The sequence below is a fragment of the Ostrinia nubilalis genome, chromosome Z (genome assembly GCF_963855985.1).
Source record: "Ostrinia nubilalis chromosome Z, ilOstNubi1.1, whole genome shotgun sequence".
NCBI lineage: Eukaryota > Metazoa > Arthropoda > Insecta > Lepidoptera > Crambidae > Ostrinia > Ostrinia nubilalis.
This window is the reverse complement of record NC_087119.1, coordinates 7,577,251-7,601,147: the sequence shown is the minus strand read 5'-3', so window position 1 is coordinate 7,601,147 and position 23,897 is coordinate 7,577,251. Positions and strand designations below refer to the sequence as shown.

The 23,897-nt window shown below is 35.1% G+C and overlaps 3 protein-coding genes across 7 annotated transcripts in view; 2 read left to right on the top strand and 1 right to left on the bottom strand.

Annotated features, from left to right (window-relative positions):
* The first annotated feature begins 9,663 nt into the window (after positions 1-9,663).
* Positions 9,664-11,583, top strand: LOC135086490 (dephospho-CoA kinase domain-containing protein). Its single transcript, XM_063981215.1, has 4 exons — positions 9,664-9,940; positions 10,362-10,653; positions 10,773-10,976; positions 11,206-11,583. The coding sequence occupies exons 1-4, from the start codon at positions 9,829-9,831 to the stop codon at positions 11,288-11,290; spliced, it is 693 nt and encodes a 230-aa protein (XP_063837285.1). The 5' UTR covers positions 9,664-9,828; the 3' UTR covers positions 11,291-11,583.
* A 603-nt stretch (positions 11,584-12,186) lies between these two features.
* LOC135086876 (uncharacterized) lies at positions 12,187-22,288 on the bottom strand. Of its 5 annotated transcripts, XM_063981703.1 has the most exons (3): positions 15,726-15,874; positions 14,628-14,696; positions 12,187-13,904 (listed from the first exon to the last, which is right to left on the bottom strand). In XM_063981703.1, the coding sequence occupies exons 1-3, from the start codon at positions 15,812-15,814 to the stop codon at positions 13,640-13,642; spliced, it is 423 nt and encodes a 140-aa protein (XP_063837773.1). In that variant the 5' UTR covers positions 15,815-15,874; the 3' UTR covers positions 12,187-13,639. The 5 variants fall into 5 exon arrangements, 2 of the variants coding, with proteins under 2 accessions (XP_063837773.1, XP_063837774.1); XR_010260619.1 differs by lacking the exon at positions 14,628-14,696; XR_010260621.1 differs by lacking the exons at positions 14,628-14,696; positions 15,726-15,874 and adding an exon at positions 14,219-14,539.
* Positions 17,652-23,897, top strand: part of LOC135086882 (autophagy-related protein 9A) — a 22,956-nt gene continuing 16,710 nt past the window's right edge. The window contains exons 1-7 of the mRNA XM_063981713.1: positions 17,652-17,823; positions 18,459-18,729; positions 19,446-19,566; positions 19,648-19,772; positions 20,604-20,731; positions 21,066-21,250; positions 21,678-21,856. Of these exons, the coding sequence (XP_063837783.1) occupies positions 17,652-17,823; positions 18,459-18,729; positions 19,446-19,566; positions 19,648-19,772; positions 20,604-20,731; positions 21,066-21,250; positions 21,678-21,856 (1,181 nt within the window). The remainder of the gene's footprint in view (positions 17,824-18,458; positions 18,730-19,445; positions 19,567-19,647; positions 19,773-20,603; positions 20,732-21,065; positions 21,251-21,677; positions 21,857-23,897) is intronic.

Genomic DNA, 23,897 nt, shown 5'->3' with positions numbered 1-23,897 from the left:
CCATTTTGTAAAAAGTTGAAAATTTCGAAATTTTGGAATCCATTTTTCGAGTAGTTGGCAACACTTTAGAAAGTCGAGTTGTATGAGGCGGTTGGGTGTCCTGTTGAGAAGTTTCGTTTGGGTGAAGAAATTTCTCCAGTGTTGCCATACCTTAGGAGATTTGGTCCAAAAATGTCGAAAGTGGAAATAACGACTTCCGGTCGAAAATTTGGATGACGCCTCCTGCAAAAAGGTCGTGCAAATGACATTTGATCATTTTCATCTCGATCACCTGGCAACACTGGAAGCTACGGGAAAAAGTATTTTTTTCGACATGGGTGTCTTTAAAGTTAAGGACGGACAGAAGGAGATATGGCAGAAAAAATCCAAAAATGTGGTTTGGTCGGTTATACGATCCAGACTATGGGAAAAATCCGAAATGTCAGAAAATCAAGATGGCGACCGAGTGAGCGGCCATTTTGTAAAAAGTTTCAGATTTCTGATTTTTCAAATGCATTTTTCGGGCAGTTGGCAACATTTGGGAAAGTCGGGTTGTATGTGGCGATTATGTAGTTTGTCAAGGAGTATCGTTTGGGAAAACAAAAATTTCCAGTGTTGCCATACTTTGAGAGTTTTGGTCCAAAAATGTAAAAAATGGAAATAACGACTTTCGGTCAGAAATTTGGATGACGCCTCCTGCAAATAGGTCAAACTAATGACATTTGACCATTTTCATCTCGATCACCTGGCAACACTGGGAATTACGAGAACACAAAATTTTGTGACATGGGTGTTTTTAAGGCGTTGCTCCTCGGGACTGGGTGAGGATAGAAAAAAAGTGAAAATGGCGTTCGGCGCGGAAAATGGTCCAGATTAAGGCAAAAATGGAAAATTTTGGAAATCCAAGATGGCCGCCAAGCGTTCACCCGTTTTCCTAAAGGGACTAAATTCTCCATACAAATTGTATGCAGGGGGGCTTAGCTAACGTAGAAAAAGGCGAGGCCGAAGGCCGAGCGATAGTTTAAAGCCTGTGAGTCGCCATAGATTTATTTTTAATGCGTCAAAAAAGGACTAGAGCCCAGTGACAGACAGAAAGGCGAGGCCGAAGGCCGAGCGATGGTTCAAATCCCGACAGTCGCCATAGATTTACTTGTGTTGCGTCAAAAAAGCAAAAGAGCCTTGCGACAAACGATAAACGCCCTGTGTAATTTTTGCGAGGCCGAAGGCCGAGCTCCGAATGCGAGGCCGCAGGCCGAGCGCCGCGTAGGGCGAAGCCCGGAGCGGCCAGCATCGCAGATCTAGCTTTTGTAGCCCGCGTAGCGGGCGACCAAAGCTAGTCTAAATATATAAAAAGAGAAACTGACTGACTGACTGACAGATCAACGCACAGCCTAAACGGCTAAACGTAGGCACTTGAAATTTGGAAGGGACGTAGTTTAGGTACCGTAGAGGTGCACTAAGAAAGGAATTCCCGAAATTACCACGGGAACGGGAATTAGCGGAAAAATCCTTTTGTATGAAAAATCTAAACCGCTTAAGTTAGATGCTTGAAATTTGGTGTGCAGGTACGTTAGTAAACTTAAAGCTTAGGTACAACAGGATATCGTAAAATTCCCACGGGAACGGGAGTTAGCGGGAAAAAACATATGTATGAAAAAATCTAAACTGCGTAAGATAGACGCTTGAAATTTGGCATGCAGGTACCTTAGTAAACTTAAAGCTTAGTTTCAACAGGTTATTGCAAAATTCCTACGCGAACGGGAGTTAGCGGAAAAAAACATTTGTATGAAAAAAATCTAAACCGCTTAAGATAGATAAAGGGGGTAAAACGGGATCCACGCGTACGAAGTCGCGGGCGGCCGCTAGCTATCATCTATCTTCTAAATATATAAAAAGAGAAACTGACTGACTGACTGACAGATCAACGCACAGCCTAAACGGCTAAACGTAGGCACTTGAAATTTGGAAGGGACGTAGTTTAGGTACCGTAGAGGTGCACTAAGAAAGAAATTCCCGAAATTACCACGGGAACGGGAATTAGCGGAAAAATCCTTTTGTATGAAAAATCTAAACCGCTTAAGTTAGATGCTTGAAATTTGGTGTGCAGGTACGTTAGTAAACTTAAAGCTTAGGTACAACAGGATATCGTAAAATTCCCACGGGAACGGGAGTTAGCGGGAAAAAACATTTGTATGAAAAAAATCTAAACCGCTTAAGATAGATAAAGGGGGTAAAACGGGATCCACGCGTACGAAGTCGCGGGCGGCCGCTAGCTATCATCTAATCTATCTTCTAAATATATAAAAGGAGAAACTGACTGACTGACTGACAGATCAACGCACAGCCTAAACGGCTAAACGTAGGCACTTGAAATTTGGAAGGGACGTAGTTTAGGTACCGTAGAGGTGCACTAAGAAAGGAATACCCGAAATTACCACGGGAACGGGAATTAGCGGAAAAATCCTTTTGTATGAAAAATCTAAACCGCTTAAGTTAGATGCTTGAAATTTGGTGTGCAGGTACCTTAGTAAACTTAAAGCTTAGGTACAACAGGATATCGTAAAATTCCCACGGGAACGGGAGTTAGCGGGAAAAAACTTATGTATGAAAAAATCTAAACTGCGTAAGATAGACGCTTGAAATGTGGCATGCAGGTACCTTAGTAAACTTAAAGCTTAGTTACAACAGGATATTGCAAAATTCCTACGGGAAGGGGAGTTAACCGCTGAAGATAGATGAAGGGGGTAAAACGGGATCCACGCGTACGAAGTCGCGGGCGGCCGCTAGCTATCATCTATCTATCTATATAAATAAAAATGAATTGATGTTCGTTAGTCTGATTATAACTCGAGAACGACTGGGCCGATTGAGCTGATTTTGGTTTTAAAATGTTTGTCGTAGTCCAGGTCTAAACGATGAGTAAATACGCGCGCGATATTGTTTTTCTGTGACAGACAAAATTCCACGCGGGCGAAGCCGCGGGCGGAAAGCTAGTGATTAATAAAATAAGAGACATACCTACGTGTTAAGGCTATTAACGTTCGCTCGGGGCTCGGGTTGGCTTTTTTCTTTGTTTATTTTATGAATAAACGCACTAGTCAGCCAAAAGGTGAATTACTTTAATATGATAGTGTTATAATTTTTAATTATATTATTCATTAATTTATTACGGTCACATAAATTGGTGCTAATTAATCACTCAGATTCTGAGGACTGAGGATACATCGAATTTATTTTAAAATTATCTTTTCACGTATTAAGTTACTACAATTTACTGATCAGCTATTAGACCTTGAAATTTTCAGTTTGTCTAAATTTAAGTTCTAAAGTGCTTTTTGTCTTAAAAAAATATGAGTTCGTAATGAAATCTTGTGTTAACACCACTAACAGTTTTTATTAATATGTGGCAAATATTGTACACAAAAGCAAAGAAAAAAGATCACGGAGTTTGTGATAACAAACCAAGCATACTTTGGGATAAAAATTGTACAAAATAATAAATATTGGGTGTCCAATATCGTCGTAAACCTTGTGTACCTAGACTCTTTGCAATACTAAAGTCAAGCAGGACGTAAAGGGCTTCTATTTGGAGGGCCAAAGATATGTATTGAGCTTTCTAATCACTAAAATGATCAAAAGCAAAATGATAGTGAGTACGGAAAAATTAAAAGCAGCTATCTTCGATGGACTGCAAATCCGTGCTCTTATAAAAGACTGTATTTGTAAACCATATTATAACACAAATTGAATCTGAAGCATGGCTAAGGTGCTTTAGTAGTAAAATATTTTTTGGGGAATGTTAGAACACCAGAATGGATATTCTTGTGTTCAAAATTGGTTGCTAAAATCCTTCAAAAATTACACACGCCAATTTGAGTATTAAATTGTATTTTTTACAATAGCCATTTGAACTGATTCCCACATAATGTGGGCGATTATAGTAAGGGACAAGGAGAACGGTTCCCTCCACCAGGACAGCAGGATAGTGGAAAAAAGATACCAAGGTACTGGCTGTTGGACTTTAATAAGTGATTATCCTGAACAAATCCATAACAGAAAACCTTACAGAAAAAGTTTTTGTAGGTTTTTTCTTTATTTGATGAAAAGCATATTTTTTATAGGGTAAGAGTCCCTATCTATCTAAGTAAAAATATTTTGAATGCATAAAATTAGTATTTTCATGTCGGTTTTCTCAGAGAAATAGCTAATAGTCTTTATTTTAATCTAATTTGACATATCTAATAATTTTCTAGTATTCAGCACCCTACTCTTATACTGAATTGGCTATAAGCTACTATACCGCACAATAACTGTCCCCAATGTTATTGGGCGTAAATCAATATAAAAATCGAATAATACACTTATTTTTAAATATTATAGAGCAATATTAGGGAATATGCCATATAAAACAATTCAGCCTAAGGATTAGATGGGCACAAGTACAAGTAATACCCAAAATCACAACAACAGAAATAGTAAAATAAAGGCCTAACTTTGAAATATTTTTTTAAACATTTTTTTTAAATACTCGTAATCAATATTTTCAAAAATGTCTTATGTCAAATTATATAACAGATACCAGTGATGAAGTATGCTTAATTTGAAAGTTGTAGCTGATAAAATAAAGATTTTAGAGCCAATTATGTAAAAAACCGCGATGCGCCGATTGGTTTTTTGGCTTTTCCCAAAAAACTGAATTTTGGAGTTGTGCCCATTCATTATTAAGGGTGCGATTTATTTAAGGAGGTACAACATTTATTTTGTGTATAACCGACTAGCCGACTAATCATTTTATTTTAGTTAACCATCCATGCATCCATGAGTGATGATGAGTGTAGGCTGGTGTCTGGTGGTGTAAGTAGGCAAATGAAATAATAAAGCAGTGCAAAACAACAGATTTAAAATTCTTTCAAGAAGTCTAGAAAGTTGAAAAGCGCCACATTTTTGCTGTAAATCAAGAGAAGGAAAGGGATATAATCTATCGTCATTTTTGTACATAATTTTAATAAGTTTAACTGTGGTTTATTTCAACTGAAAATAGAAACTAAAGACTTAACTGTATGTATGGTAATATGCCTTTGCCTACAAACAAAAACGGAACAAATTAAACAATGAATCGGTCAAAATAAGGGTTGCAAGCGTATGAATGAAGATACCTCTAAAAGGGATAATTATTATGATGTTTTTTCGTTACAAAATACTTTGTTTCAAAGTCAAAGTCAAAATTTCTTTATTTGTTTGGACTAATAAATAGTTCTTACAAATCGTCATTTTGCTCTTAAGGAGCCTCTACATGTCTCATAATCTTTTTACCCTACCAGCGCTTCGAGACCAACATTTGGCAAGTGCTGAGAAGAAGCGCCGCAACAAACTCAGTCACCACTGTCTGCCGGTTAATATAAATAAATAGAAATAGTAGTAGTAGGTACATTCGATTCAGGAGCAGTTCACTGAATTTACCATGCATTCTTGTATGGTGTATCTTATAAGAATGGGTATACAAGATTGCGTGGTATATTAAACAAGGTAGTGACCTGCTAATATCTAGACTTACATATTAAGATACTAGTAGAAATGACTCGCATACATAAATTTGAATAACTTGGATTGACCAGTCCCCGAAAGCAGCGCCTGTTCACAGACATGACGAGTGAACCAGCCATCGCTTCACTCGACCATATTAGAGGGAATGTAACGACCCGCCTCACTACGCCACCACCCCAGAGCATGAAGCTAAAGATAAAAATGGAGGGCAGAGTTGGAACAAAAACTTGAGTCAAATACCTACTTATATCTATCTCGCTCTCTGCGGCCCTACCTCTCTTTTTAGTGTGAACTGTAGTATTGCTATCTTCTGATTTAAATCTCCTTGTAAATTCTTCGAAATAGCCAATTCACTAACCAAATCAGAAGTTAAACAAATAAATAATTAATATTTGAAACTAAGATTACCTAGTTAAATAAAAAATCACAAAATTGTCGGCCATTTAGGCTTAATGTGTTGGCGAATCAGGGAATTACAATCCCAATTCCTGGGTAATCGGTACCATGTGGCAACATCGGCCCAATCCGGCCCATCATGGCGGTTGTTTACTATTTTGTTTATTAAGCAGTTAATTTCGTTTGAGATTGTTTACAGGAAATAATCATTGTTTTATCACAAGAATTGGTGCAAAATTTTGTAGTGCGTGGTTGCGGTAGTACGTGGTGTCCTGGAAGTGACATAAGATTCCACGCGTAAGTGTTTATTTCGTGATTTCCGACATTGGATCATTGTAAACATTTTTCACATTTTTTACAGTAATTTCTTCCTAAAACGTTTTACCAGTAATTACACTTATCATTTTTAATGATACCTATGTCAAGAAATAAAGATTTTACATTGGTTTCATTGAATTTGAGCAATTTTATATTTTTTGATTATTTAGAAAGAGCGAGTCTGCCCACAGAGAGCGAGATAGTGATACTTAGTTTGTGCTTCAAGTAGGTATTCGGAGTGTGGCCTCCATTTTTATCTGTAGCTTCATGCCCCAGAGACATTTTAGTGAGAATGACAATTCCAAGTTATCTCTTTAAAAAAAAAAAACTAATAATAAAGCTAAGTAACAGTCCAGATTGAGAAGCATGACACTTTAACATTTGAGAAATTATTATTAGTTTATACATTACTGTTCATTTTAATTCTTTTTAGTGCGAGCATGAGAGGACTATAATCCTACTCCCAGGATGACTTATCATTAAGAAAATCTCGAGTTGTATAATAGGCTTTTTTAAGCATGTGGTCTTTAACTATATCTTTAAATTTATTATACGGTAGCTCTTTATATTTATCAGGGACTTTGTTATAAAAATGGATACCTTGTCCCATAAAAGTGGCAAACACTTTATTAAGTCTAAAAGCGGGTATAGCCAATTTATTTTTATTTCTAGTGTTAATTTGGTGAATATCACTTTTCTTTTTAAATTCAGTAATATTTTTTTGAATAAATAGAATACAGTTTAAGATGTATTGTGAAGCGGCCGTGAGAATGCCAATTTCTTTAAACAATTCTCTAAGGGATGCTCTTGCTTTCATTTTATACAAGTATCTTATCGCACGTTTTTGCAAAATAAATATTGTTTCAAAATCTGCAGCTTTGCCCCATAGCATGATTCCATATGACATTAGGCTATGAAAGTAGCTAAAGTAGACTAAGCGAGCTGTTGAAACATCGGTTAATGACCGTATCCTTTTTATTGCAAAAGCCGCTGAGCTGAGCTTTCCCGCCAGAGTTTCTATATGGGGGCCCCACTGGAGTTTTGAATCCAGGGTAATTCCCAGAAATACAGTAGAGTCTACCAGATCGATTGCATTATTATTAAGTTCTATTTATTTTGTGTACTTACTGTTTTTACGTTAGGCAAAGAGAATTTTATACATTTTGTTTTCTTTGCATTGAGTTGTAAATTATTTGTAGTGAACCAACTTAAAACTCTTGTTAGTGCATTATTTACATCGTCAAAGTTATTTTTACTTCTATCGATATTAAAAATCAAAGATGTGTCATCAGCAAATAACACGATTTCGCAAGAGTCCTTAACAAAATATGGAAGATCATTAATGTATATAAGAAACAAGAATGGACCCAGAATGGACCCCTGCGGAACTCCCATTTTCACAGGTGACCCAGAAGACAAAACACCATTTATGTCAACTTTTTGAACTCTAAAGTTTAAATAGGATTGTATTAAATCCAAAGCCGAGTCCTTTACCCCATAATAGTGCAGTTTGCGAATTAGAGTTTGATGTTCTACGCAGTCAAAAGCTTTTGAGAGATCACAGAAGACCCCTAGTGCATTTTGAGAATTCTCCCAAGCCTCGAAGATATGTTTAAGTAGTGCAACCCCAGCATCGGTGGTGGAACGACCCTTGGTGAAACCATATTGTTCACTATGAAATAGTTTATTAGAGCCAAAGTGAATCATAAGTTGCTCCTGTATGATTTTTTAAAAAATCTTGCTCAGAGCGGGCAAGATAGAAATGGGTCTATAATTGCCAGGGTCGGTTTTGCTACCAGACTTAAATAATGGCATTAGTCTACTATGTTTCATGAGGTCGGGGAAGATTCCCTTCTCTATGCAATTATTGAATATTATCGCTAACTGTGGGGAAATTATATCAATAATGTGTTTCACTATCTTGACAGAGATGCCCCAGATATCAGTTGTACTCTTTACGTTTAAAAGATTAAAAGTTTTAGTGATATCTAATGGAGTAATATGTTTAAAAGAGAAGTGCGAGTCACAGGGTGTCACGTGGGTTTTCAATATTTCTTAGGCCTCGGAGGGAGATGACTTTAAGTTGGCAGTTGTTGCTGAAGCTATATTACCAAAAAATTTGTCAAAAGCTTCCGCTACATCTTTATCTGCAGATATCAAATTATCGTGAACTTTGAGAGAAAAGTCATTATCTCTTGGTTTTAGTTTACCAGTCTCTCGGTTGATAACATTCCAAGTTTCTTTTATTTTATTACTGGCGTTCCCTATCTTGTCCCGAATATAAAAAGACTTTGCCATGAAGCAAACTTTCTTAAAAAGTTTGAATACTTTTTTACATGCTCAAGAAAAGATATACTATTATTATACTTTTTCATGCCTTAAAGTTCATATAACGTATTTCGACTTTTGTATATTCCCTTAGTAGCCCAGTCACTAAACTTTGATTTGGTATTTGGTTTTAATGGCTTTATCGTAAAAACTTTGTCATGTTCGGTTTTAATACATTCGAAAAGGTTATTGTAAAGAGCATCTGGGTCTCCCTGCACATACGGGACTAAATGCAATTTATTTTCAAGATTATTTTTAAAACGTTCTAGACGACTAATGGTTACAGGTCTACATACGGCATTTTTTTTAAAAAAAATTAAATTATGTTCACTGAAATTAAAAACCATTTACTCTGTGCTATTGAACTAAAGCTTTGATTTAGAAATCTAATCACGTTTTGAAAACAAAAATTGATTAAGGATGATATCTATACAACAAAATTTCACATAACAGTCAATAGTCAACATGGAAAAGGGAAATAATTTTTTGGTTGTCAATAATAATATAAACATTTTTGGATTTTATTGTTTAAATCCAGGCAGTACACTGATTGCGTATCATTATGTGGTAGGGACGCTATGGATATGAAGTTTCGGTTATGGTTACGGTTACGGATATTACAATAATATTATACCGGTTTCAGTTACGGTTACGGATATTACAATTTTAAAAATGTAAAAATTCAAATAGCAAGATGCTGCGTGACCCACATATCTACTTAATGTACTACTATGACGACACCTATGATAAAGGTGAAACAGGCGGGGATATCAGATTGTGCCAGGGAATGCCAGACAACTAACAAAATAAATTTTAAAAAACATTAAGATTTAGACTCCACTTTTATCCAAAACTTTTGAATCGGTTTCGGTTACGGTTACGGATATTTTTTTATTTCAGATATCCGATAGTTACGGTTACGGTTACGGATATCCATAACATCCTTGATATGTGGGAGAAAATATTCTTTAAACTGGGCAACCCTGATTTTTGCTAACGTCAATGTCAGAATTGTCACAGTCAGAAATGTCAAAACTCAAAATCGAATTGAACCACCCACAGCCGTCGCCAAAATAAAATAAGAAGAAGAAGAAATTGCATTGTGGATTGTGGTTTGGTTTCTTCGCTAGATTAATTTTTATTTTAGATTTTTACTCTTAATTTAATTTCATGTCTTGTTGTTAGTTATCTAGCTCTAGTTCCGACTTCTTTGGATCAAGCACTTCTTTCGGTTGCGTTAACAGGTCTGTCCACACCAGCAACATGTTCATTGTTGGACTTACAGGAGGCCTTGCAACGGGGAAAAGTACAGTGCTTTCTATATTTCGCGAACATGGTGTAGCTGTGATTGATGCTGATGAAGTAGCCCGAAAAGGTATGCTATGGTGTTTCCACTTTACAATTTCTATTTGCAAATTACTCGATATTTTTTTGCTGATGAGCGAGTTACCCGTGCGATTGCCCTACAATAACTGCCCCGCGAAATTTTGTTACCTACATTAACCATATTTGCAGGATCCAATGATACTTAGATAGTAAATGTTAACTGCTGAGCATCAAGTGACTATTTTACTGTTTTTGTTCAACTATGCAAAAGCAATTGCAAGTGATTTATGTTTAGTTAATAAAACATTTTTGAAGGCACACTGATAGTATTTATGTACTGCTGGCTGCGAGATTTAACCTTTAAGCTATTTATGGTAAAAAGAACCCATAATATTCATTTCTTAATCATTCAATAGTGAGCTTCATTTAAGGTATGTCACCTACATCTTCCTTTTTTAACCTTGTTTCAGTATTGGAACCAGGAACAAAGGCATGGAAAGAATTGAGAGAGTATTTCGGTGATGAGGTGTTGTGCGTTGATGGTAAAGTCAACAGAGTACGGCTGGGGGAAATAGTATTTGATGACATAGACAAGAGAAAAAAACTTAATGCCATAACACATCCTCGAATACAAAGTGCTATGATGAAGATGGCTGTATCATATTTTTTCTCTGGACATAGATACATTGTGATGGAAGTGCCATTATTGTTTGAAACGGGAAAAATGTTAACCTTTATGCATAAAATTATCACAGTTGTTTGGTAAGTTGCATATTATTATGTTTAATTGAGGATTGACTACAATACTTTAGGTCTTTAATAAATCAATGCAGTACTTGGTTAAATTTTGAAATAAATAAAATGTTAATATTCAATTCCAGCGAGGACTTCCAGCAATTAGAAAGGTTATGTAAACGTAATGACATGTCAGAAGTGGTGGCCAAAAAGCGGATCAATTGTCAAATGCCTTTGGAAGATAAAGTTGCTAAGTCACATTTTGTCATAGACAATTCAGGTGACTTTGTTAATATGAGACACCAAACCGAAAGTATAATAAGGATGCTGCGAAGATCAAAGTTCACATGGTAATGTTTATTCACATTTGTTGTAATCACTTAATAATGAAATTATGGTCTTGCTATAGCTTGTCATTCAAGTTAAAAACATGCTTTAATTTGAAGAGCCATTAGTATTCAAGAATTTAATGATAAGTTTGTTTTTGGCCTTTAGTTTTTCTTGTTTCTAACTTATTTGTAACTTAAATAATATTCGTTGTGGAGAAATAATAAATGATTTTTATTATTATTGTTACAGGTATTTTAGAGCAATAATTGCAATCACATTCCTATCAATAGTATTTGGCGTTGTACATATGTTTAATAAGGATATATTATGGTAATAAGCTATGGTGTCCTTAATGTATAGTAATGTGTATATTATTTTACTTGAAATCATTTACAATTAATATTGTAATATTCTTAATTGTGTAGGAAAACAGGAAAGTGCAAAAATGTATTTAGAGACTTATGCTTCAATCACACCAACGCGTGTAGAACGCTATCGCCGGTGATGCACGGCGCAATCATAGGGAAATGACAGGTCGAGTGAACTGTCATGGGTTGCGTGACCTGTCATTGGCCTTTGATCACCGCCGGCGCGCGATGGCGATCTGCACGCGTCGGTTTGGTTGAAGCTTTATTAACCTTTTTATTTCAACACAAAAAAAACAATTATCAGCAAGTCTTGCAACTTTGTAAATAAGAGAATGAATGTGGCAATGAAAAGGTTAAAATACTAATAACAATGATTAGTTTATTGTATTGATTCAATTTGCACATTGGCTTACAGTGCAGTGCAATTGTTGGAATTTGAATGTTATGTTTTTTATTGTAAGAGTCAAAATCAATAACTTAATGTGTGGGCATCTGAATTATCAGGGTGTTCTAAAACAGTTGTTTCTCGTTTACAAAAACAAGTGTCGTTTTATGTAGGTGTTGTGTATTTATGGGATGGTATAGGTCGTAGTTAAATAAGCCTTAATTTTGCTCAAAATAGTGGGACTATATTTTAGCATAGCATTCGGGGTAGTGTTATAGGTAGTATTTTTAATGAATAATGTGGTGTATCAAAAATATAATGAGTGTTTTAAAGGGTGAATATGAAATCGTATTATTCCTTAATTGCCATGCATTGGTAGGGTGGAGTTGCGTATATTGTTGAACTGCGTCACGGCGCGCCTAAATTGGACCTAGATAATTTGATTAAACCACTATGGTGTGGATTATACTTATCTGTTTGTTATTTTTTAATTATTATTCATTCACAAAATAAGGAATTGTATGACATCATATTTACCGATCTCTTTCTAAAATAATACTGTAATGCATTTTCAGACAAACCGGAATTGTTAGCATTTATATTAGGGATCAAGTTAATATTGTATCAATCATGCTCCCGAGTCACGATAAACTCGTCGCGAAGGTCCAACGATAAAGTCAATTAGTCTGTCATTCTCACGGACAATTTTATGGGCGAATTAGATCCGTATATTATGTCACACAGCAAGAGTTGAGGCGATCAACACATTTCGATTCATATATTCTGTTCTGGGTTTGGTTTAAATATTGAAACCATTTTGGCGGATTTACACTGCGCGGAAATTAGCCGAGTCAAGTCAAAAAAACAGTGGAGTGGGGATGAAATTCATTCATTTTTCATCCCCACCCCACTGATTATTTGACTTGACTTGGCTAATTTCCGCGCAGTGTAAAAGCGCCTTTTGAAACCAATTACCGAATCCTCAATCCAAGTTATGCACAATAGAATTTAATAAGTATTTAGACCAATCACAAACCTGAATGTGTTCTTGTGCACAGGTTTATTCATCGCAAATTGTCTAGTTTGGTAATTAAATAATACTTGTTATCAATTCCCCAGCAGCTGAAATGTCACGTAACAGGCGCCAATGTAGAATTAAGATTGACACGGTGACCGTCATAAATTTAGTTTACTCGCTTCCGCCCTTGTAGTCACATGCGTGGTATTACGTCATAAAGGTGCCCTAGCAATAGTCCAGTTGCTTCTATTTCCATCATAAAGTTTGAAAGGTGATTTGTGACTCCATTACATGTAAGCTGGAATTACAGAAGATACGATCTAAGAACGATTGAGATCGTTAGGTACGTTATCGTTGAATTCGAACGCTGGGTATCGAATATCTTCGAATACGCAGACGATTCGAAGTCGAAACGAAGAAGTACCTACTGTATCGTGTTGTAATCTATAAAGTGCCTAGGTATTAGATTAAAGTGTCTAATGCCCGTTTTCACCATCAATCCCTAATTTTTAAGTAACCCATATGCAACAAAATTTCTGTTATGTGTTACCATAGGGGTTAGTGCACGTTTTTAGGCTGATCTTTATTTTTAACTAGCTTTCCGCCCGCGGCTTCGCCCGCGTGGAATTTTGTCTGTCACAGAAAAACAATATCGCGCGCGTATTTGCTCACCGTTTAGACCTACCCTGGACTACGACAAAGATTTTAAAACCAAAATCAGCTCAATCGGCCCAGCCGTTCTCGAGTTTTAATCAGACTAACGAACATCAATTCATTTTTATTTATATAGATAGATTTTACACCTATAATATCTAACCATTACGCGCTGCTTTTTTATTTTTTAGTATTTCAGTATGGCTGTTTTGTTGCCAATCGACAAGAACAAAAAAAATCAAACAGTTTGCTTTTTAATCAGTGTGTGCCGCCGCCACGTATATTGGTTATGTTTTTGGGAAGTTTCCGCGCCCACCACTGCGTAGGACGTGGAGTGACGATGGTGACGTGGTGCCTGTAGATGGCATCGCTGGTGTTGTGGTGATGGTGGTGGTCGTCGGTGATCCCGACTGCCGTCGATAGCACGTACGAGCTGTTCACGATCTGAGGTCGGTCGTGGCTCTCTTTCTTCGGTTCGAACACTTGCTTGATTGGGTCGTAGCTGTACGAGCCGAATATTGCCCTGAGAAAGACAATGTTACATATTGCACGTAAAAAGCAGTCAATACTTACTGGTATTATAATTTAAAGCAATAATTATAAAATCATCTTATTACGATATTTATATCTTCTCTTTTACGATGATGATGAAATATTGCCAATATACATAGGTAGGTGCGTTATCGGCAAAAACATTTTCAGAGTCTTCTAGTTTCTTAATTATCGTAAACAATACGCAGTAAATACTTACTGGTATTTGTGATAGTGGATAACTTTGAGTCAGTATTTGATACGATGATATAATTTAAAGCAATAATTATAAAATCATGTTATTACGATATTTATATCTTCTCTTTTACGATGATGATGATGATGATGAAATTTTGCCAATATACGTAGGTGCGTTATCGGCAAAAACATTTTCAGAGTCTTCTAATTTCTTAATCATCGTAAACAATACGCGTTATCTACAGTATCAGTTTTTACCTGCGCAATTATTACACATTCGGGGATCAATTTTCTTTTAATCTAAGCCTAGGTCACGTAGTAATTTCTGGTATTACATGCTGATCTTTGTCATTCATCGATTTTTAAATACCTTTATAATATGAAATTCTATGCTGCCTAAGCATTGCATGCATTGCTTTAATATTATACAGAATAATTTGCGTTAAGTCGTAAGCTTTTTTAAAACAAAAACAATACACTAATCTTTTCTAAATGTTTATAAATGCCTTAAACTCACGGTTTGATTCCTTCTTCTACTATGAAACGATGGAATACGTTATTTTCATCTGCAGTTACGGTTTTACAGCTGAAAACAGGTTTTGTCTTCTGTGAAAATATGTACTATAATATAATATTGTAATACACCACCTTACACATTTTGATAAGAATATAAAAATGATGATGAAATAGTTTTGTTTAAATTACGTATTTTTTGTAGATAAGGATGTTGTTATTTTAAGTGTTTCATCCAAAGAGGCATTTTATAAATATTTTCTACAATTTACAACCTTCATTCACACTTTACAGAAAAAGAAAAAGAGACTAATGCGACATCTTTGTCTTAAAAAGTGTAATTATTTTTTGTTCTATTAATTTGATTTCAAACAAAACGATTAATAATTGTACCTGTGTTTATTATGCTACATTGCTACATTTAAATTATAGTTATGAGTAATATCCAGTGAAACTTGTAGTTACAAATAGTGTGAGATGACTTTTATGTATGTATAGGTTTTTATTAATTTTAATATGTTACATTATTTTGTTTTTGTTAAAAAATAATTATCATTATAAGTGCGTACAAAAATAATTTATCGGTAATAATCAACCAAAATCACACGCTAACATATTAATAATTTATCGAATTATTTAAGTCTTTCATTCTCAATAATTTAATAGAGCATGTAAGTAAAGCAATGTATAGTCCAGTTATTAACTTTAGAAATTAAATTGACTAAATTAATCCAATTATTCATCTAGAATTCCCCGAAATTACATTTTAGCTAAAAACGTTAGAAAGTGACAGCTGCTAATATCATTTTATAGTCACATGAAGAAAACTGTACATTGTTATTACGTTTTTTCCTTTATGTAAGTACAGTCACAAGCATAAATATTCTTATTATACGAAAAATGTATTAAGAAATAATCAATAAATTATGCTCGTGACTCCACGTCGCTGGAGTATTCTTAAATTAACGTTACACAGTTATCTAGCAAAGGTAAACTTTAAACTTTACTATGTTTTATTAGCTTGATTAAAATTAATAAAGTATTATTAGTAAGGTGTAAAAAAATTGTCACTACAAGCAATATTCCGGCGACGAATACGTACTATATCAAGAGTTGCAGTACACAACAACAGAAGAAAAATAAATTTAAAAACATGACTGTAAAATATTGGTTTCTAGCCGACATAAACATTTGTATCGTGATTTATTGTAAGGGTAAAGTCAATGCAATAAATTGTAAATTTTATGACGTATAAAACTAGCTTCAATTTGATTTACCTTCTACACAGTGTTCTTTATTTTCGTAGTTGCTTGCTAATATTATTTTGATTCTTAGGTGCAGATGACAGCACAGCACATTATCAACATTATGCTAAACACAGCGGCGTCTTATCTCGTTGTATTGTAATACTGGCTATTTTGCAATATAAATGTATAGTCTGATGTGCTGTCGACGGCACATCTAAACACTATTACCAAAGGAACATAAAATATAACATTTCATATCACTCGAAAAACCCCTCCTGGCGCAGTCGGATAAATAGAAATAGATACATTTTTTATTTATACCTACTCGATTTCATGCGCTGTCTTCCTTCATGTAGGCTCCTTCCGTGAACATCAAACCCAAAAACCCTAGGGGCCACCAGACCTGACCATTCTGGGCCTCTGGGGTGCCATAGTCCCGAGCATGGGGGGTGATCGCCCCGGGTGCCAAGCCATGCTACGCCGCCACTGGTTGAGCGGAGAAGTGTCGGGCGGATTATTTTTTATATACAGGGTGTTTCTTGTAAGGCTTGACACCTTACAAGAAACACCCTGTATAGAATATGACAGCGACGGCGGAGCTACCGTGGCGGAGCTGTGTAAAGCGAAGAGGAGAAGTGGAAATAATGAAATCTGATTGGTTATTCAAAACACCTCTCCGCTCAAGTCCGCCTTGGTGGAGGATTTACCTACTGCAGGAATCTGCAGGATTTACTGTTACCCTATCTGACATGGCACTACAAGCAAGGTGGTTAGGAACTTTTTTATAACATACAACTACTGGGTCTCTCTGGGTATCTGCCTGCGTCTCTGGTTTCAAATTCCTTCAGAAACCCTAGAAGACCGTCCCGCCTAGGTATGAAGAAGCGCTGCAGGGGCGCCATTAAGTAGTTTTCTAAAACCTACAATTTGACGGAGCCCTCAAAACACTGAGATAATATTTTTGGGCATCATGAAACACCTTGATGATAGTCACACCCTTTCGGGAAAAAAAATACTGACGATCAACAGCTAGCACAGTTTTACGAACATAGGTGTGCTGTGTGCAGGTGGTAATGCTGGAAAATTACCTACTTAGGTACAAAGAAAGAAGCATAAAGGAATTAATTGGTATAATTCTCTAAGGGAAGAAGGAAAGAAAAGAGCAGGTGGTGGTGCCGACAGTACTTAGTTATTAGTAGTGAAGAAAAAGTCTAGCAGAGCAGATATCTCAGACGACTCCGAATCCAGTTATCGTTTGTCTGGCAAAAATAAGCCTGAACTGAAGGGGACTTTCTCAGCAATTTAAGCATTGATCTAATTCTTCATGTTAATTTATTTTAAAATCAGTTTATCATCTTCTTTTGCGTTGTTCAATAAACAGTCTTCGTAAACTCTTTGTTCTGATAAATTCTGCGTAAAATGAAACGGAACTTTTAACTTGTTAAAAAAAAATCTGCGGATCTGTCATCCGTTGGTTTATTTTCGTCATTTCGTTTGTGAATTGTATTCAAGACTCTAGACTTACAAAATTCTTTGTATCCTTGAATCTTTTTTTTCAGTTTAGATGTGTTTGGTAAACCTTCAGTTTTATAATTTACACATTTCGTAAATATTATGAGGCATTAACCGTATCCACTCTCTAATATTTTACAAGTTTGGATCGAAAAAAGTTATTTTTTACGTTTCTGGGACAAAGTCAAGAATGCGTAGATAGTAAGTGGCCTCCATGAAGTAATTAGACGCATAAAACAATAAATGGTGTTATTTACAAACGGGATAAAATGGCTCACTTCGGAAGACGTGGTGTTACGTATAGCGCGCTAAACAACGAAGTTACTCCACCTTTGGCGAGCCTGGCTGAGACTCCACATGCACTCCCTGCCATGGTCACCCTGGATCATGAGCACGAGGACACCACCAACGTGATAATCCACAAAGTACCCAAAACCAAAGGTATGTTTTGCTGCCTAATCTCTTTGTTCTCTAGTACACAAGTCACGTCCTTGCTGAAACAAAAATACCACATGGCTAATAATAATAATAATGTTTTGATCAAACTTGTTGTATCAGTTAGTTGATATGCTTTCCCTGCTTACTTAAAATTTATTTCGAAAATTTAATTTTTTTTTGTTAGGCTGTTAAAGCTAAATTGCGTAAAAACATTAAGACCAATTTATTTGTGATGATCATAGGCATTTTGCAATTGCGAACATTGTTAGTAATGAGCAAATAAATCAATATTACATTTTTACTATTATTACTGAAAAAAGAACAATATTGTATTACATTTTCCTGAATAAAATAAATGAGTCTTTGTAATGTAATGGTAATTGGACTAAAGATTGAAGTAAATAATTTATAATGTAAGTAAAAAACTGAATAATAGTTAATGTTAGGCTGTATTGTATTTTCACCTTTCCAAATAATTAATATTACAATGTTCCTAGTTGAGGCATTCAATTATTGTATTGTAATAACTTCCTTAAACTGTCAGTAATGATTTACCTACCTATGTTGAAAGAAAAATCAGTAAAACAAGTGGTGTTGGATTTTAGCATTATCACACTTACATGGATATTTCTTTTCAGGAGGATGGACACACATAGAGGATTTGGACTCATTTTTTACCAGAATGTACCGATATTATATACGGGGTGGCTTTTACCCAATGATAATGTCAGACTTGTTCTCTCTTTTACAATTTATATTTATAGTGTGGTTCTCCACTTTCTTGGTACATTGCGTAAACTACCCAAAGCTATTTAGAAATGATGCAAGCGCAAATATAACCAGAAAGTTAACGTTACAAGAAGTAATATACTCCCCTCAAGAGTGTGTAACATTTATATCATGGAAATGGTAAGGCTTGTTGATTTTCTTTTACTTTTTTTATACAATCACAATAATAATTGTTATCTGCACAAAATTCCTGTATTGTAACTAAATAATATAGAATGTTAAAAAATACCACATAATTACATATAGTTAAAGTGCATATTTAGCTTGTTTGCTAAGAATTAAAGTACATCATAATTTTACTACTATGTATGGAAGCTCCAGCACTTTCTGCAAAATTTTATACTATCAATTTAAAAGAATGTGAACAATAAATTAAGATTTACTGCTTAATCTTAATTTATTGTTTACATTGCATTCACATCACTAGACATATTTTGGTTAAAACAATTAAATCAGTTATTTCACAATAATTTTCTTCTAACAAAATATCTCAAAAAGTTTCCTGAGTAGATAGAATTGACTATGTATGAGCCCTTTGTTGAGATCCTTCTGGCTGCGCAGCTCTCATTTGAATTTTGTTTCACATTCAGAATGCATTGGCTTTGTCTGTTACATCTAATGTTTCATTTATATGGTTAGTGTTTGTATGCTTTGTGCTAGATTTTGTCATGCAATGCCTCTGGTTGTATTCATTTGCTATTCCATAATTTTAATATATTTTATTTACTTATTTATGATATAGTTCATTTATGTGCTATAGATAATATTTTCCCATGTAGTATTTAGCACCAGCTTCAACCCAACGTTGATATTTAATGAAAAATGTTTTATTTTAGGTGGTGTCTTGTTGCACTGTGCTCTTTCATTTGGTTAATGAAATTAGTCATATCAGTGTATCATCTCTATTACGCTTATGATACAAAATTATTTTATAATCATGCTTTAAAAATTAGAGAGGTAAGAAACCCCATTTTTATTTTTCCCTGTATTGTAGTATAGTTTGTTTATTTCGATTGTGTCATTGTATGCTTGTTGTAGAGCGATTTAGCGTGGATAAATTGGTCGACAATACAAGACCGAGTCAGGGAGGCTCAGCCAGAGCACCACATGTGCGTGCACAAGCAGGAGATCAATGAGCTAGACATATATCACAGAATACTCAGGTATGCTTAGCTGTGAAAGCAAACTTATTTCATGTTATGTTTTTTTTTATAGGTGAGACAAAAAGTCATTGTTTTTTTTTTTCAAATATTGTATCTGTATCTTTTTTGGACTTATTCAATCTGGTCAAAAGTATTTTAATGCGCTGTACGAGCCGGTTTCTATGTTTCTACCTGATCTAGCATTGGGCTTGGCACATATGGTAATATGTATATAAAAAACAAAAGACCGACGTTAAAACCGTAGGGGCACTGTTTTGCTAACGAATACAATTTATTAATTACGTAACTTAATATGTTTTTAATACATGCAATCTGTTTACTTGCTCAATTTCATAAAAGGTCACGTCTTGTTAACTGCACTCAGAAACCCAAGATAGAAGCTATACTGCTTAGTTTGGGTATAGGTTAGCATCTGTGTGCATGGCTTAACAGAGTAGTATTGTAATATTGTGAAAAATGGTTTGTGGAAATAAAAATATTATTATTACTAATTATGAGAGTTATTGCTCATAGTATTGTAACTGTTTATTCGTATGTCACATACATTTTCCGAATGATAGATACACGTGTATATTCCAATTTATTAACGTGTTCTGCTTCATTGATAAGTTAGATCGACTCAATTGCTAACTAATGAACTAGTATCAGGCGGCATCGCGCATAAGACGATTGCATGCGGTGCAATGTCCAGTGATTTGTAATCTTTATCATATTTAATGAAAACATCAACATTTGTAGCACGCGAAAGCGTTACATTTTACGTTATGAAAGTGTTTATAAAATAATCTTCACAGCACCTAAGTATTTATTATTGAAACACTTCTTTTTCAGATTCAATAATTACATGGTAGCAATGGTAAACAAAAATTTGCTTCCACTACAGATTCATGTGCCTTGTATAGGAGATTTTCACTATTTATCAAGAGGTTTAAAATGGAATCTGGAATTTTTGTTATTTTGTAAGTATCAACTGAACATTTTGAATCATAATACTCAACACAATACTCTCTTATCTTCGGACAATTTCACACAGCGCCAGCTAGCCCCAAAGTAAGCAACTTAATGCTTGTGTTATGGGTGCTAGCTTAACGGATATACTACTTATATACTTTTTTTTTTTTTTAAATACATAAATATTATACATAGTCACACCCAGACCCGTCACAGAAATTAAAATTCATCATTTCAATTTCTGCCCGGCCGGGAATCGAACCCGGGACCTCTCGGCATAGTAGTCCGTTCTGAACCACTACACCAAACGGCCGACTCCATTATCGCCTTGGTATTTTTCAGTTAGTCCTTTTAGTCCGTGGGAGAACTGCTGGCAACTCCGCGAGTTCTACAAGGATCACTCCAAGCGAATGTTGCTGGCACGACAGTTGGAGAAACAGATTTTGTTACTGGCGCTCATCAATTTACTGCTAGCACCCCTCATACAGGCCTGGCAGATACTGTATTTCTTCTTCAATTATGCCGAGGTAACTTTCCTGTCATTAATATTCGAAAAATCTAAGTAGGTACCCCAATTTAAGTTGGATAAACTACTTATTTTGATTTAACTTTAAATAACATAGTGACCATATTTTATATGTATCGAAATAGTAGTCTGTTCTTAGTGACGGTGATGACTGCTCAAAAAGATTATCTTATCATTCAGTAGGCTTAAGATGCGCGACGATAAACTTTTATCGAGGCATTTTATCGATTTTGCACGATAAGCCCAAACATTTGTTTAAAATCGATAATAAGATTTGTATCTCGGCGCGCATCCTAAACATCCCAGGAGTCAATTCATTAAGGCTGAAGAATTACTATCAGTTCATGACCCTAATAAAAATAGTGTTGTTCGCCTCCAATCGGAAGTATACAAACTTGTCCTTGACCGAGTGCAATTTTCTGTGCCAGTTGATAAAGCGGTCGCCGGGGTCGCTAGGGCTTCGCACGTGGTCGTTATACGCGCGAATCACTCTGCGGCACTTCAACGAGCTCGAGCACGAGTTGAGAGATCGGCTGAACAGAGCGCACAAGCCAGCCTCCAAGTACTTGGCCAGTTTCACGTCGCCCATCACTACGGTTATTGCCAAGTAAGTGTCTTATAAAATTTATGTTTGGAAATTTTATAGCACCATCTAGTAAAGTAAGTAAAGACTGCTTTTTGTACAGACAATGGAAATGCAAACTTAACCCAAAGTAAAACCAACCCAAAATATTTATAGACTGATCATAAATAAGACCGTTGCATTTATTTTTATTTCTTGTTGAAACGCTTTTATGTGTTTTATAATTTTGTATCGATTTATTGTTGGCAAAGACACGCATTCTTATGTTACTTTGCAATTATATCCTGTCTATTAGTTAATTATTCTACTTACATGAGATATATGTATATGCGCATTGCGTGATTTAACATCCTAAATACTCGGCAAAATACGTACAGAACACATTTTACAACACTGAGAAGGTTATTCTCATTGTTATTAATTTATAGTTTAGGTCAGTATAACGAAACAGGCGATTGAAATAGTTTAAAAACTAAAAATCTTGTTCGTCACTTTCGTTCGAAATAACAACATGCAATTTGGCATGCATCCCATTCTTAATTTATGTGGGTGATGTCGTGGGAAGAAATATTACGTATACTACAAGTTAGTATATTTAGGGTGGTTTCGACCAAACAAAAGTAAATATTAATCTCAGAATAACACGTCAGTTATTTTATTCGATATTTTGACATATTTTCCATACTGAAACCACAGAACTGAAACTGTCAATGTGCCAGTTGTTATACCAGGAGTTATTCTCCGATAAAAGTTTGGTCGAATCGGGCCTCAGTAAGGTATTCCTCTGCTTTACTCTAAAAAGTAATTCAGGTATCAACTGAGTAATATCGTAGTCATTTTTTTGAAATGATAATGACTGGTCCTAAAAATGAAAAACTATAGTGTGGGTTTTTTACAAATACGCCCACGAAACAAAAAACGGAAAAGGTCTACCTGGCTGGCTGAATTTCGTCATAATATTTTGAAAGAAAATATTTTTTCACAAGCATGAATGCTAGACAAAAATACATTTGTCTAAAGGCCGGAAAGTTAACATTTAAAACAGAACAAAAGAGCCAGGTAGTCAACTTACCTTTTTTTACTATTGTAGAGGGATTGTTTTTTTAAAAGGTACATTTATTATTTTCTTTTTGAAATGTATTGATTTTTCTGTGGTGTCTCTATGTATATTTATTATGTAGGTAAGAATGTACTTATTTAACAAAACAGTGCCGATCACAATAGATCGGTACCGGTCGTAGTGATACTGGGACTTCATAGAACCAGAATAGCCGCTCAACACAAAAAAATGTACTTATTTACATAAAAGTGTTGTTTATTTCCGTTGTCTACCAATAGTGGAGTATCAATAGTACAAAGCTTTGCTTTTAGGACTAGATGGCGCAGTGTAAAACGTCCAAAAATGTTTATTTATTAATTAAATAAATAACTATAAATTGATAAATGCGAGCATTTAAATCTTTCGACGCATCAAAGATAACGAGCAAAGTAAGTAACATTTTACTCCATTTAAGAGTTCACATTTAGTTCCAATGTGTACTTAAAGCATTAGTACAGTTCACTCGTGATGTATAAGCTGTATTATTGCAATTAATTACACCTATACCTGTCTAAGGGACTTATAGGAGTGTAGACTAGTGTAGAGTTATACTTTTATACGATTGTTGGTGTTATAATACTTTAACAACTATCCTTTAGTCAGCCATCTGACTAAGAGCATTATAGGAGGGTAGAGATACGGCAACCGCTGTTTAACGGCCTACTTGTACGATGTTATAGAGCTAGCATTTTAATAGAACACACGTGGTCATTTATAAAGCCAAAGGCTGTTATGTTTACTTGTTTTAGACTGTTATACAGCTAGTAGCTGTAGTAGGACTTGTTTGTGATAATTAAAATAACCTTTTTTTACTATCTGTACAAAAGTGTTTCAATGGTTCGCATGTACACTGTAGGCTGTTAAAAGGACTATATGTGTTGTCCATTAACATCAATAGCAGTTTATTTGTCCACAAGTACTACTCTTATTTGCTTTAAGCTGAACACGAATGTGAATGTGATATTC

Coding starts and splice junctions, on each gene's coding strand:
- LOC135086490 (XM_063981215.1), top strand. CDS start 9,829: ATGTTCATTGTTGGACTTACAGGAGGCCTTGCAACGGGGAAAAGTACA. Junction 9,941..10,361: donor TGATGAAGTAGCCCGAAAAG/GTATGCTATGGT, acceptor ACCTTGTTTCAG/TATTGGAACCAGGAACAAAG. Junction 10,977..11,205: donor CGAAGATCAAAGTTCACATG/GTAATGTTTATT, acceptor TTATTGTTACAG/GTATTTTAGAGCAATAATTG.
- LOC135086876 (XM_063981703.1), bottom strand. CDS start 15,814: ATGTTTATGTCGGCTAGAAACCAATATTTTACAGTCATGTTTTTAAAT. Junction 14,697..15,725: donor GTACTGCAACTCTTGATATA/GTACGTATTCGT, acceptor ACCTGTTTTCAG/CTGTAAAACCGTAACTGCAG. Junction 13,905..14,627: donor GTAGAAGAAGGAATCAAACC/GTGAGTTTAAGG, acceptor TGTCTTTCTCAG/GGCAATATTCGGCTCGTACA.